This window comes from Drosophila rhopaloa, unplaced genomic scaffold (assembly GCF_018152115.1).
Source record: "Drosophila rhopaloa isolate 14029-0021.01 unplaced genomic scaffold, ASM1815211v1 contig_2, whole genome shotgun sequence".
Classification (NCBI taxonomy): Eukaryota; Metazoa; Arthropoda; class Insecta; order Diptera; family Drosophilidae; genus Drosophila; species Drosophila rhopaloa.
Genome location: NW_025335083.1, coordinates 23,214,456 through 23,229,134, shown reverse-complemented (window position 1 = coordinate 23,229,134; position 14,679 = coordinate 23,214,456). Strand labels below are relative to the sequence as shown.

The 14,679-nt window shown below is 38.6% G+C and overlaps 5 protein-coding genes across 5 annotated transcripts; 2 read left to right on the top strand and 3 right to left on the bottom strand.

Moving 5' to 3' along the window:
* Window positions 1-329: 329 nt before the first annotated feature.
* Window positions 330-1,339, bottom strand: LOC108037409 (histidine triad nucleotide-binding protein 3). Its single transcript, XM_017113972.2, has 3 exons — window positions 946-1,339; window positions 691-881; window positions 330-632 (listed from the first exon to the last, which is right to left on the bottom strand). Exons 1-3 carry the CDS (start codon window positions 1,247-1,249, stop codon window positions 591-593), a joined length of 537 nt encoding a protein of 178 aa, XP_016969461.2. The 5' UTR covers window positions 1,250-1,339; the 3' UTR covers window positions 330-590.
* A 450-nt stretch (window positions 1,340-1,789) lies between these two features.
* Window positions 1,790-4,100, top strand: LOC108037415 (uncharacterized protein KIAA2013 homolog). The gene is made up of 5 exons (XM_017113977.2): window positions 1,790-2,059; window positions 2,108-2,582; window positions 2,665-3,597; window positions 3,659-3,783; window positions 3,846-4,100. The coding sequence occupies exons 1-5, from the start codon at window positions 1,873-1,875 to the stop codon at window positions 4,031-4,033; spliced, it is 1,908 nt and encodes a 635-aa protein (XP_016969466.2). The 5' UTR covers window positions 1,790-1,872; the 3' UTR covers window positions 4,034-4,100.
* Window positions 4,101-4,264: 164 nt separating this feature from the next.
* LOC108037416 (aspartate aminotransferase, mitochondrial) lies at window positions 4,265-7,661 on the bottom strand. The gene is made up of 5 exons (XM_017113979.2): window positions 7,490-7,661; window positions 5,718-5,877; window positions 5,554-5,655; window positions 5,244-5,492; window positions 4,265-5,185 (listed from the first exon to the last, which is right to left on the bottom strand). Exons 1-5 carry the CDS (start codon window positions 7,555-7,557, stop codon window positions 4,490-4,492), a joined length of 1,275 nt encoding a protein of 424 aa, XP_016969468.1. The 5' UTR covers window positions 7,558-7,661; the 3' UTR covers window positions 4,265-4,489.
* Window positions 7,662-8,436: 775 nt separating this feature from the next.
* On the top strand, window positions 8,437-9,235 carry LOC108037408 (NPC intracellular cholesterol transporter 2 homolog a). The gene is made up of 2 exons (XM_044459957.1): window positions 8,437-8,780; window positions 8,870-9,235. The coding sequence occupies exons 1-2, from the start codon at window positions 8,586-8,588 to the stop codon at window positions 9,119-9,121; spliced, it is 447 nt and encodes a 148-aa protein (XP_044315892.1). The 5' UTR covers window positions 8,437-8,585; the 3' UTR covers window positions 9,122-9,235.
* Window positions 9,236-13,076: 3,841 nt separating this feature from the next.
* Window positions 13,077-13,630, bottom strand: LOC108037411. The gene is made up of 2 exons (XM_017113974.1): window positions 13,546-13,630; window positions 13,077-13,492 (listed from the first exon to the last, which is right to left on the bottom strand). Exons 1-2 carry the CDS (start codon window positions 13,600-13,602, stop codon window positions 13,187-13,189), a joined length of 363 nt encoding a protein of 120 aa, XP_016969463.1. The 5' UTR covers window positions 13,603-13,630; the 3' UTR covers window positions 13,077-13,186.
* Between the last annotated feature and the right edge of the window lie 1,049 nt (window positions 13,631-14,679).

Here is a 14,679-nt window from a genome sequence, read left to right as displayed (position 1 = left end):
GTTCACTGGGAAACGGCATAACAGAGATGCCCGAAAGGTGTTACTGGATGTCTTAACTTTATTTACATAATTAAATAGAAAGTTGCATTATTTTAAATAAAAAAAACATAAATCAGGGACTTCTTGCTGCGATTTAATAAATTTTAACACATTCCCAAATTGAGAAGGTTAAAATCGTGAAATAAATTAATAAATAATTCATAAATTTATATATTAAAACTCATAAGTCACGATCAACTTGATGTATTTTTTATTATTGTGAATATTAAACACAAATGTCAATATTTAAAATTTAAACAAGCTATCATTTATTCAAAAAATGTGACTAGTTTCAGTTTTATAATGATAAATTTGATTTTATTTTTAATTGGTAATCTCATCCGAAATTTAAATTTCAATTACATTCAAAATAAATGGTGAACATTCATAACATATTTTTTCTTTTTTGACTTATCGTTGTAATCACTGGGAATCAGTCACAGTTAAATGCAACAATTGTCAGTCACAGGTAAGTTGATCTCTTAAAGTTAATATTTACATATATAGTATTGCATTATAAAAGAACAGCTCTTCCATATGAAAAATTTCTCTCACAGCTCCCTTCCCTCCAATTCACGTATTGCATCCTCCGACTAAAAGTAAACAATAACAATCAGTTTGACAACAATAGAGAACATATGTTTTTAAGACCTTTTTAAACCAGAATGAAGACATAAAGCTTATCTGGTTTCCAATGCCCATATCTGATGGTGGATATATTCCATGTAAATGTAGGTGGCGCACTGAAATAAATGGGGGCAAGTGGAATCCAATAACCGCTTTCGTAGGATCTATATTTTTTGATCTGAAAAACTCCATCATGCCCGCCTCCATTCGTTGAACTATGGATAAAAAGAAATAACCATTATTATGGATACCAACCACCTGAAACGTGGCTTATCTTACCCAATCCCAGGTGTGATCTATTCAGAGCCTTCAAGCTGTCGAAGTGTTCCTTGGGAATCGCCAAGTAATGATGCTTTGCCGCAGGATATTTGTCCTTGAAGATTACGTATTCATCCGTTTCCACCTCCAAAACAGGAGGAGGTCCTTTTCGGTGGTGGGCGAAGTCGCAGAAGAAACAATCGCGGATTACGGATACTGATGAACGATTGGATCCACTTTTGTAGATCGACACCAAAACTATGAGGCCCAGGCCAGCCAGGCCGGCTATATATAGTCGCTTTCGTTTCATATTGCTTTCACACATTATATTTTGCGTTTAATTCTATGAAAATTTGATTTTAAGATCGTTTTTGGTTATTGAAGTTAAGTAAATTGATAAGATAGATTGAGTAAATATTTTTATCGGGTATTAACCCTTTAACATATGAACGGTCTTACTTTGCCATTCAAGAGGATTCAAATCAGAAGGCGGGAATTTTAATATTCTCAGTAATAATCAATTTACTTACTAGAAAATTTAAAAGGAAGAAATTATTTAGAACCAGTTATGTGATACACAGGTTATTTTGCTGTATTATTAATCTTTTGTAGCTTATTAAAATGCATTCATATATTTTAGCTTTAGTTCAACATAATTATAAATTTGTTTGACATCGTCAAGAATAGGCAAAAAAAGATATGTTGTCGTTGACCTAAACTAAAATTTAGCCACATTTAAAAACCAAATATAATTGTCAACAAAGTCTTTGCTATAAAATATAATAAGGGGGCCCCATTGCTTAATCGATATCCAAAAAATCGATTTCTGAGGCAAGCTGTAGAACCATCGCTATAGGAATTGCCGTTCACTGGGAAGCGCAAAATGGTCTTGAATTGAAATGTTTTTCTATTTTCCGAAATTTTCCGGCGAAAAAACACTGCTGGAAAATGTTGTTCCGCTCAGCGAAAAGCAAGTTCGATGCTGGAGACGTGGTGCGTCGATTGAAGCGCTTGGCGGAGGGCACAATGTCCTCCTACCGCCGATTGTTCCTGCTCCTCTTCTGCGTTTGTGTGGTCTTCTATATGATTCCGCCGATCTTTCGCTATATCTTCCTTAGTGCCCCCGAACAGAAGGGTGAGTAGATCACTCTCAGCGTCCTGAACTAATCATTTTCTCTTGCAGATCCCCACAGTATGTGCATGGACGATCGGCTGACGCCCTTCATCCTCCAGAACTTTGAGTTCGATGCGAATATCCGTCACGTGTCACCTGGTAAAATGCCCGGCGAACGCGATTTCACGCCCTACGTTGGAAACGGCTATCTGGGATTGGAGATTGCTCACGACGCCTTTCTGAACATTAAAAATGGAAGAGCCATGCAGCTGCCCATCCGCTTCCAGCCAGTGGTTTCCGTTTCTGGAGGATCTGGTGGCGAAAAGGAAGCCACTGTCGTGGAGTATTTGACTGGAATGGTCCATCGATTCCAGTGCTTCGCTGGCTACTTTGTTTCCTACACATACTACGCCCATCGCACGCAGCCGAATATCTTCATGCAGGAGCTGCAGATCACGAACACCAGAAACCTTATAGAGGACATAGAGCTAATCATGCCACGCGTCAATCTTCCAAAACTCACCAAGCGAACGGTGGCTCTAAGGTTGGATTTCTATCTGTTAAAAAAGGCAATAGCCTTATATTTCCTTTGTTTATAGAACAACCTAACGCCCAACCTTTTTCAGTGAACCCGCCTCAGTTGGAATGTTCACCTACACCGAACTGGAGGTGCTGACGGGCGTACTACAGCCTTTGCCAGACAATCCCAGTAAATCCATCGTAATAAGCATAGTGAAGCCCCAAATGGATTCCAAATTGCAGCTGAGGAAGCGTGGCACAGTGCGCATTGTATACCCCATAGTAGTGCAATACTCCAAACCAGTGCCGGAGTCTCAAGTCATGGACCTGAGCGAAACCATCGGGCAGCAGGCCACACAGGCGATGACCAAGCTTCTGCAAAAACTCGGCTCCAAGGCCTCGAATCCGGGCTCCCAGAACAGCATAAACACCTATCGCCAAGAGCACATCGATGTGTGGACGGATCTGTGGGCCACAGGTTTTACGATAAGCACTTCCAAGGCGGAGAACAGCTTAAATGGCGATCGCATTAATGCCACTATGTATGCCGTTCTCTCGCAGGTGCGCAGCTTTGAGTTTGAAGAGTCGGGTGGCTCTAAAAAAGAGGATATAGCAAAGGCTCTGACCTACGCCGAAGGATGCTACGATTCGTACCACACGCTGCAGGCAGAGAATCTTTGGCGAGAGATGTCCAATCTGCAGCAGCTAAATTCCCTGGTTACATCATGGATGCTAACTTTGGAAAAGCAAGGCTGCCACAATCTCATACGAGCTGGAGCATCGGGCGTAATCCAAGGCATGGTCTTGAGCTTTGGCAGCTTTCGTTTTAGCAATCAGCACCTGGAGTGCAACATCCATCCGAAGTTTCTGCACAGGGATTTCCACTTCAGGCGCCTCAATTACGGCAATAAAACCCATGTCAATGTCACCATCATTGTAAAGGATGACAACAAGGCGGTGATTAATGTGGCGCTGGATCGTTCCGATAGGAGCTATTACGCCTGCGATGGTGGCTGCCTAGATGAGCCCGTGCTGCTCACGTAATTTGAATCTATAACTTATCCTAAAGTAATTTAATTTAATTAAGGTTCATTTTCTCAGGCCAAATCGACGACAATTCCCAGTTAAACTGACTGAGCCCCTGACAGCAATATTATACATAACAGAAGACAAACAGCACATGGAAGAGCTGCACCATGCCATCCACGTCAAAGAAGTCGTCGAAGGTAGATATTGGACAAGAATACCAATCGAATATCATTCTCACTATTTTCATGTTTGTTTGCAGCTCCCGCCCATGAGCAGCATCTAATTGCCCTGCATCGGCATGGACATCAACTGGGAGGATTGCCGACGCTTTTCTGGGTTTCCGTGTGTGCAATAATCATAGTATTCCACATATTCCTGTGCAAGCTCATTATCAAGGAATACTGCGAACCGAGCGATAAGTTAAGATATCGTTATAACAAACCGTGATCCTAGTTGTATATAAAAATTGGATGCTAGTAAAATATGAAAACTTAATGAAAATTGACAAAACACAGCTTTCATACCATTGTTAGTCCTTAAGTTGCTTTTGAATCAATTTTGTGGTCCGATCTACTAGAGTACAGCTAAGTATCCCCTTTTTGACTGTAATTAACCATACAAAATATTTAAAAAGTATAATTTTTACATATTAAACTTTAAGAAATAGCACAGCTCAAGTTCATTGAAATCCATTTGTATTTTCTAACATTTTAAATGCTTTACTTTAGAAAAGGCAGATCATTTAGCTTATATACAGAGATATAGAGTGTGTGCAAAATGCATTGGTTTATCTAGAGTTCTTGATTTCGTTGGTGCCGGAAAATTCGTACAGGTGCCGATAATTAGGTACTACTGAAACTCCATCTCTACTTCGATCTCCACTGGTTCACTGGTAGCTCCACCCTACTTGGTGACCTTGTGTATGCTCTCGGCCAGGTACTCGACATTCTTGCTGGTGACTCCCGCCATGGAAACACGGCCATCGTTGGTCAGATAGACGCTGTGCTCCTTGATCAACTTCTGCACCTGCTCGGGCTTCAAGCCCGTGAAGCAGAACATGCCAATCTGGTTGACGATGTGATCCCAGTTCTGGCTGGAACCCAGTTTCAGCAGGTTGTCCTTTAACTGGGTGCGCACATCGATGATACGATCGGCCATCAGCTTTACATCCCTCAGCCACTGGGAGCGCAGGTCCTCGTTGTTCAGGATCTCGGCGGCAATCCTAGCGCCATGAACCGGGGGGTTCGAGTACAGACCACGGATCAGGATCTTGACCTGGGACAGCACACGGGCAGCCTCCTCCTCGTCGGAACAAACCACGGAAAACGCGCCAGCACGCTCCCCATACAATCCCATGTTCTTAGCAAAACTCTGGGCCAAAGTGAAGTCGTGTCCATCAGCCTCGAAAGTGCGAACAGCCTGGGCGTCGCGATCAATGTCTCCAGTGGCGAATCCCTGATAGGCCATGTCGATGAAGGGATAGAGGTTGCGCTTCTTGATCACCGCCGAGATCTCTTTCCACTGCTCCAATGTGGGATCCACTCCAGTGGGATTGTGGGCGCATGCGTGCAGGAGAACGATGCTCTTCTCGGGGATTTTCTGAAAGATTTTGGTAAGTATTAAATTTAGAAACTTGAATGGTAGTCTTATTTCTCACCTTCAGATCCTCGATCAGTCCCGAAAAGTCCAGGGCGCAGGTGTCCTTGTTGTAGTAACGATACCTATTCACCGGCAGACCGGCGTGTTCGAAAATGGCCACATGGTTGCCCCACGACGGGGATGGGATGTAGATTTCGCGGTTGCCCTTCCAAAATTTGGCCAGGAAGGCAGCTCCGATGCGCAGAGCTCCAGTTCCACTGATGGACTGGGCGGTGACATTGTGCTTGGCGGCCAGGCGCTTGGATCCCTAAAATGGCAAGTCGATCAATCATTATATTATATTTCATAGTTATAAAGAAAGTATTTACCTTGCCCAAAGCCAGCTCAATGGCCTTGTTGTAGAACTCGGGAATGCCGATAATGGTGGCGTATTCCTTGTCCAAATTGCGGCTCAGTACTCTCTTCTCGGCCTGGTTATAAAACATACAATGTTATATGGCTTTTTTTGGATATACTATTGATCTGAACCCACCTCTCGCACACTGGGAAGCACAAAGGGCTGAGTGTTATCATCGCGATAGGCGCCAGCGCCCAAGTTGATCTTCTTCGGGTTCTTGTCCTTCTTGAAAGCTTCTGTGACTCCCAAAATGGCATCAGGAGGTCCCATTTGCACCTCTGTGAACCATGATGATCTGAAAATACAGAAGTAATTTTAATAAACAGTAGCCCTTAAAAAACAAAACTACAAATAGTTCAATTCTTTAAAATTGTAACCTTAAACCATACTAAGAGGTTAAAAAGTTAAAAAATTATTTTTTTTAAATTCTGTGTATATATAATTTGTCTCCTTAAAAGTGAAATAATTCACTTTCTGAGTACCAACCTTCAACCTTTGTATAATCATACACCCCACTACGTTCTTATCTGGTATAAATTTAATTGGTAGATTAAAAAACTTCTTAGTGGGTTATCTCATCCCCGTCTGCCACTTGTGGCTATCATTTATCATTTCGCTTTCGTGACTAAAGTTTGAAAGTCATCTGGAGGATTTCTTAGATTTCGCCCCCAATGTTAACACCTCATACCCCCAACGACATTTTGGACCCCCTCTTATCAGCTGTAAACATGTTATTATGGGAACTCGGTCGACGATTTACAAAATACACAATATAGATCCATTAAAGCCGACGTCAGCGATAAGGTCGATGATTGTTTGCTGACGTAGCCGGCTTCCTGAGTCTCTTTCTCATTATTCATAGCCGAACTGAATCGAGGAAATATTCAAACTTAATTAAACTTTTTTAATTAGGTTCCACCTGTCTTCGTATCTGATTTGTTTGATTTCTAAAAGGAACCTTCCGCAGTTCGATAAAACAAACCGAATTCAAGAAGTTCCATAAAAAAAATCAAAACACGCGACAAAAGCGTGATATGACCACGAATACCCTACGCTCTTTTCGTCTGGCATGTTCGATGTCCCGGGTCGTTGCTCCATACATGAAAAATATCCTTCACAGTTTTCACAATGCTTCTGCTCAAAACGCAATGCTGAAAATCGACTATTTTAACTGAATAATTTTGTTTTACTGGAATTTTTGAAGTTTTTTTCGTTGCTGTAAATTTATTTATATTTATTTAATGTTCTTAAAGAAGTCTATGGAAGTCTTTAGGACATAGATAGAATTTCGAATAAAAAACTATTAATATAAAATGTATTTGCAAATAATAGTGAAAAGTCTATTAAATTTTTCTAAAAGTCTATTTAAAATTGATAAAAACTGTTCAAGCTTTCTGTACCGCATTTAGAACTCATTATCTTTTAACCTATTCATCATGTGGTTTCAGAATGTTCTTTCAAGCGGAAGAAAAAATAGAAAAAAATAGACAAATAGCATGGAGCGTCATGAAATTGGCTTTAAAAATAAATTACTCTATATAGTATAGTAGAGAACCCAAAGTGTATGCAAATATTAGACGTCAAGATAAAAAAAACAGCTGGAGAGCAGATATTTCAGATTCATACACCGAAAACGATGATGAAATGTAAAGCCCCTGCGCTGATATAACAATAATCCGGAGAACAGATATAGTATAACGCTAAATCCGGAGAACTAATTCGCAAGGACAAACAAATTATGCAGTGATGGAGAAAACAAACACAAATATACGTATGCGATTTCGACCGGCAACTGTAATGACCTTGGCAAATGACACCGCTGCATCTGCAACGTGTTCAGTGGCTTTTTGTCTCTTTCTACCCCATTGCCACACCGGATTAGCTCCCCCTCTCCCTATCTTACTCACTTGCAGCGGATGGCGGCGGGCGCCCATCGGTTGCTGATCAACAAACCGCGCTTACAGATCTGCGACATTGTTAAATGCACTAAATAGCTGAACTATCTTTCCCGTTAAATAGCAATTGGTAATTGCGAAATGTCGTTGCCAATCGCCGCTGGCCTCAAGAGAATACTAAATCACGTTAGTGCGGCATTTGCAAAAAGTAGCTGAAGTAGGTAAAGCTTTTGCCGGTCGGCTATCGATATTTATCGCGGGGGTGAAGAAAAGCTTTCCAGTGCTCTCTCTTTAGCTTGTATCTAAATTAATGTAGCTACTTCTTATAAAACAATAAATTTATTTTGCTATATATTTTTTGTGAAAATGTAAGTTAATATTATGTGTTTAATAATTACACAACCTAATTATGTTTTATTATTAGCGAAAGGTAAAAAAACATATTAACATATCTTTTATTTTAAGCAATTATACAAATGTAGAAAATATGCCCATAAGTAGGCAATAAAATATTTTCTATTGACAACCATTTTTGTTTGACCATGAAATGTTTTCTTATTGGTTGAAAGATAGATACATTTGAGAAAAATATATGTAGTGGTTGAGAGCCACAATAATTTTACTAGAATTTATAAAATACATATTTCTAACTGTTTTTTTAATGATTATTAAAGAGATAATTTAATTAAATTGTTGGAAAAAAAGGCAGTACATTGGTTATGTAAAAAATACTTCTTGTTTTTTCAGGAAATAAGATGGCGAGGATAGTCATACTTTAGCTTGTATAAACTTGTAATATTCGTATCTTGAAATGTTTGAATTTGAAGTTATTTATTTTCCAAACTTAGCTTATTAAAACATCTACTAATTATACATACTTTTCAATCGATAGTTACCATCAGCGCTAGAAATCGGCGGAGAAAGCTTTCCCTTCTGAGTCGTCGCGCGCAGCTGCTTTTAGTTCCGTAAGAAGCTTTGACTTGGTCTTCGGGCTGTCCAGATTTAGTAGATTCGTAGCGCCGTTGGGGTGAAAAAGGAGCATAAGCAAAAATTCAACGGAAACGTCACCGTCTGTTATTTACCTTGTAATTCAATTAACTAGAGGAAAATGCTGAGGTACGCGGTAATTGCTTGCGCTGTTTTGGTGGCCTTTGCGGGAGCCCTAGAGTTCAGCGATTGCGGATCGAAGACGGGCAAGTTCACCAGGGTGGCCATCGAGGGATGTGACACCACCAAGGCGGAGTGCATCCTCAAGAGAAACACGACGGTCAGTTTCTCCATCGATTTCGCTTTGGCCGAGGAGGTAAGTGGTTCAGAAAAATAGTATGGTTTTGTGTCTCTTAAAAAATATATTATATTTTATTATTTTCTTTTTATAAAAATTGCTGATAGGCTTCGGCGGTTAAGACGGTGGTCCATGGCAAAGTCCTGGGCATCGAGATGCCCTTCCCGCTGGCCAATCCGGATGCCTGTGTCGACAGCGGACTGAAGTGCCCCCTCGAGAAGGGAGAGTCCTATCGCTATACGGCCACCCTGCCTGTCCTGAAGTCCTATCCCAAGGTCTCTGTCCTGGTAAAATGGGAGTTGCAGGATCAGGATAGTGCGGACATCATCTGCGTGGAGATTCCCGCTAAAATTCAGTAGCGGAATCAACCTAATTTAACCTTGAATTACTGAAGAGAGTGCACGACGAGCGACTCAGTTTTCCCTCTCTTATTGTAATGTAATTTAAAATAAAGAAATTTAAATTTAAATTAATATTTTTGGATTGTTTTACTTTCGTTATGTTTTTTTTAATTCAATTAAATTTTTAATCATTACAAAGGCATAACCCCTGCCTCAGAATAAAAAAAAATGAGACGTATTATGAGTAATCCATGAGCAACAGCTTATTTTCTTGCTAATATTTACAATTCTTACAAGCTTTTGAGTAAATTTGGTCTTATTTATGCCCAGTCATTACTACTTTTTCTAAAAATAGTAAAGTAATGGAGAAAATCATAAATGTGCAATCTCTGAGCGGAAACCTCAAGTTCACAATTTTCTCATTTATTGTAATCTAATTGATAATGATCTTTTGTGTGGGCCTTAAGTCGCTCTTTTTGTAGGCCTTTTTTTATTATTGTTTCCTTTTGTTTGCTTTGATTGCATCTTCCGCTTTGATGAAAATGAGAGGAAGATGGAAAAATTAAGAGATGTACAGCAGAAAACTTTAGCTTCAACAAAATCTGTTAACTGGCGGATAACAGAGGGGCTTGGTTAACAGGGCAGCTAAACAGACTAATTTTTTTTTATTAAACGAAATCAAGTTGATTGACCCTCGATCGGTAAACAATAAGCTATGTTTCTGAATCTGAAACAAAATTTCTATTGTATGGTAAGGAAATATTTATATCATGAATCAATTAAAATTAAATCAAATACAACATCATACTCATTTTAAAATTATAGATTTGCAAGTTTTCTTTCCCAATATATGTATTTGTATAAATATGTGTATGGTACGACCTTCTTTGATAAGAAACTGTACATTGTTGTTCTTGTTTTTTGCTGTGTGTAATAAATGAACTAATCATAACGAAATATGCGATATAATGTGCAAATGCGGCGGAGTAGGCTTATCTTTAAGCTGCAGTAAAATTGTGCTATATTTATGCCCATATACATATACAAAACTAATGCACATTGAACTACGGCATTAAGTTAAATCAAAAACAAAACTAAATAGCTGTGTTTTTCTGTAAGGTATAAAATAATCAATACCTGGTTAAGATAAAGACTAGACACATATTTCTTAACCTAGGTAATGTTAAAAGTACCACATTTTGTTACATTGGTACGTACCTGGGTATACAAATCTAGGTACCGTTAAATGCCTTGAACTGATAAGTTTGCTTGAATCAGAAATTCTTAGTTTGCCATATGACATTTTTGCAATTGAAACTTGACTCAGCGACTTATCTTTGCTCTCTTTTTCAGTTATAGTACCAACTACGCTCATTGTTTTCACAGCTCTTTTGAGTAGACCAACTCACTGGCATTGCGAAGATAATGAGTAAGCTTCTCTATCAGAATTGAAAACAATGCTCATCAGTGTTTTGGTTTCGGTTTCGATTACGGTCTAGAGTTCGCATTCGCAATCGTATTCGTATTCTCATTTTCTGTTCTCCTTTCTCCGTTCTCCCGAACAAAGAATAGCCTGATAAGACGCCAAAAACAACTGAAACATCGCAAAAATAGAGGGAGTTGGGTGGATTTGGTGGATAGCAGCTGAAGCCAAGAAAAAACACAAATCAACTGCAGCAGAGCTTTCCATTTCGTTTTCTCAATTTCCATTCCTTTTTCAGCCAAAACACCCACTCACACACACTCAAATTCACAAGCCATATGGCCATATGCAAATAATGCAAGGGGGTGAAGGAATGGGGTGGAGAATGGGGGTGGGGAAGGGGGTGGTGCATCAGATAGAATTATCCGCAGTGCGCCAGCACCGGGATATTTTAGTAAAGAAATCGCTTTATTACATTCACTTTGCGCCACGAATCGCTTGAAATGCAATTCCGACTCTGATTCGGTGTCGGATTTGGATTCCTATTCGAGAGTTCATTTTTTGTGGTCTTAAAGATAGTTTGATCCGGCTTATGTGCATATAAATTGCGGGATAACTTAAAGATTGATGATTTCAAAGTGTCAGATCTTCGTGTGAACCAATTACAATTTTGTTGAATTTTATTATGTGTCAAATAGATTTGGAAAACGATGTTTTTATATAAGGAAAATTACTTTTCAATTGTAGAATTCTTTAGACATATGAACCTACTATATACATTTTTTCCATATATTTTATTTAAAACATTTACTAAAAGTCGTTTTTAGAGTCTAATCCTTTATTTCATTTATTTTAAAATAAAATTTTATCTAAACCTTACTTTTACACCTTAAGATGTTAAATAGTTTAAAAGTTTTTTGTAGAAAATGGTTCCATGTGATAAATTCCACCAGAATTAAGAAAATATTTCAGAGTCTTAGCCAATGACATTTTATTTAACCTTCCGGTTAGGGCTTCCGCAAGTCAACTCTGCGAGAAAAACTCCACTACCCCTGATGTTTTCACTTGATTTACATATGAATCCGCATAAAGCACGGCAGTCCGAAACTGCAAAGAAATGTGGGCCAAGCCCCCGGTCCATCCTCTTAACCCCCCATCCCCCCCACAACCCATCTGTAGACACAGCTGACGTTTAAAAACTTGACACAACGCTGCATGCAAAAGTGGGCGGATGGGGTGGTGTGGAGGAGGAGGAAGTGTAGAAAGGGCGGTGGGAAAAATAAAAATGGGAAATGAAAAGAAATGTAGGCGGATGTGGGTACACTACAAGAACAATATCTCCAAGCAAAAATACGCAATATAGACGTGAATTTCTGAAATATAATTTTAATTTTGTTAGCTTACCCACAAAATATTTAATTTATTACGTTTTTCTGCAAAAAATAAGTTTTAATTTAATAAAATACTTTGGAAGTGGCTCTAAAACTTTTACTCACTTATATGGTAATTTATTAAACGTATGATATAAAACAACTTTTAAACTTTATTTTAATCTCAACCAAGACTTAGGGAATTAAAATGCATTTATTTAAGTGGGTCATGTGAATGCATCCATGGCACTATTTAAATTTACTTTCTGTGCATTTCTTGTATCTCTGCTTCTGGTGGCATATCATATGAGTTAACCCACCGGGCGCCAACGCCCCCACAATCCACCCTTTTTGTGAGCCACTGTGTGTCTGCACAGAATTTCTTGCATAAATAGCAGCATGTGCGGAGATCTCTCTTTGTCTGTGAAATAAAAATAAAAACAATTCTGCCCTCGTTGCATTTAAAAGTAAAATGCAACTTCCGCCCACAATCGAATGTTAATGTTATATGAACAATTTTCGTTGCCATGCGGTTCGCCATTGTAAATAAATTCCGAGCTCCGGTTCTGGCCATGTCATTTTTTGGTCACTGCACAAAGCGAGTTTTCTTGTTTGACTCTGCAGCATTAAATTGCGTTAATTACGAGTGTCCTCTTTAAAAAAAACCCACCCCCTGGTTTTTAAGGGGTGTAAGTGTCCCCCTCATCTGTCGCTGACAATCTGGCCAACTTTATGTTTATTTTCATTTTCATTATGTTTTCATATTATTTTTGGTAGTTTTTGTTTTGAAGTGCTTTTAGTGGTGTCTAAACTTTAAAATTCTGTGGGTGAAATGGTGTGATTAATTGTTTAAGTTCGAAATTTGTTTGTGGCACATGTCATGGCAGCATTATGGCGATAAAAATGTGTGTGAGTTTTGTTTTACTTTGGTTTTGGGGAGATTGCCTTTCATTTTTTACTGTTTCTTTGCTTTGACATTCTTAAGGGGATTTCTTGATTGTCCAAGTTGCTAGCTTAAGGCATGTCCAGTTCTAAGCTGGCCAATTAGGATGATTGAAAAATGAGAAAAAGGGCAAGAACGAGAAGAGTAGGGAAAATCTAGGAAAAAATCAGACAAAAGTTCGAATACCGTGACATAACCGTTAAGCGTAGATTTCCAAAGCATATTAAAGTAATACAGTTTTATAGAAGCACAGAAAAAGGTATATTTTACTTGTTACATTAACATTAAAATATATTGGCTTCTGATGTCCAATTCAATGAAGCATTTGGACTTCTTAAACTGGATATTTATCCATTTCCCAGTTCTCGAACTTTTTCCTCGATTTTAATGAAACATTTGAACTTCTCAAAGGACTCCACGCACTTATCGTTATTCTTGATCGAATCGCAGTTGTGCTTGTGTTTTAAATTTTCCAGTCTTTCCCTTATTTCATCCAAGGCCTTATATCTGTCCAAGTAACACTGTAAAAAGCACTTGACATTTGCCGTTTCGTTTTTGATTTTGTATCTCAATGTGATATCTTCGGCTTCTTCACTGGGAACTTCGTGTATTTTGGCACATTTCCAGGTATAAATATAAGTAAGCGGTGGTAACTATAAAATATTATGTAATGTAGAATTAAAATACCAGGTGATGTCCTACTTACGTCGGCAGCTGCCAGAACTAAGGTGCTAATCAGGAATACCGAAATGAGCAAGACCATTATTTCCCAGATGGTTTTTCAATATATAACTCTCAGCTATCAAAGCTGTGCTTTAAATAGTTTTTCATGTGCCATACTTTATACACGCCTATTAAGGATGTCACAGCTTGTTTCACACTTGTCACCAAATTGATCAATCCATGTTATTATCATTTTGTATCATATTATCCCACATTCCATTGGTTAAAAACCTCCAACGTATGTTAAATTTTAGTTATCCTCTGCGGTTGCCGATCAAAATTGCACGCATATATTTTTAATGACTTTCCACCTCCGATCCACATTTAATCCCCTTGTTACTTTTAACAGTTGCATCTTTTTTGTGCTCCTGTTGCGGTTTTTGCATTTAAAATAAATGCCATTTGCTGTCAGATGGACCTGCAGTTATCTTAATTATTTGCATGTGGCCGGCATTCGTTGTTAACAGCAGGGAAATGCATTGAATGCCATAACTACAAGCAAAGTCATGGCCAAAAAGTGTAGGTGGGATGCGTTCGCCATGAGCTGTCAATTCTTCAGCGGGTTTTTCATGTCCCGCTGTCAACTGAACTATGGAAAAAAATCGAAACAGGAACAATCTGCAGTCGTGACGCTGACAGTTATGATATGGCAGGCACGAGGATGGTGCGGACAAAAAATTGAAATTGCATTGCATTGCAATTAATCAAATGGCGAAACAGATAGCTTAATTTGTTTACGTTCTGCCCTGAAATTCAATCCGACACTCAGAAGCCAACTCCATTGTCCGTTAACTGTCCGTCTTTTGTCCGCCGATGTCATTAGCATCGTGAATTACCTATACATTTTTAATGTGCTTTCATTTGTTTGCCCACATGTGCAAATTATCCTGGAATGCCATTCAATTCGCTGGCTTTACTTTGCCGCAGTGTGCGCCATTAAAAACAAATTAATTTTAAATTAATTATTCGACAAATAAACGAAAGGGCATATACCCTCATACTTACCTTTTTTTAATTTCAAAGTCATTTGATAATAGTCTTATTTGGGTTAAGTTCTTGAATTTACTGGAAAACATATGTCATTTGGTTGTTGGGTGTTAAAGATTTTAACATTTTA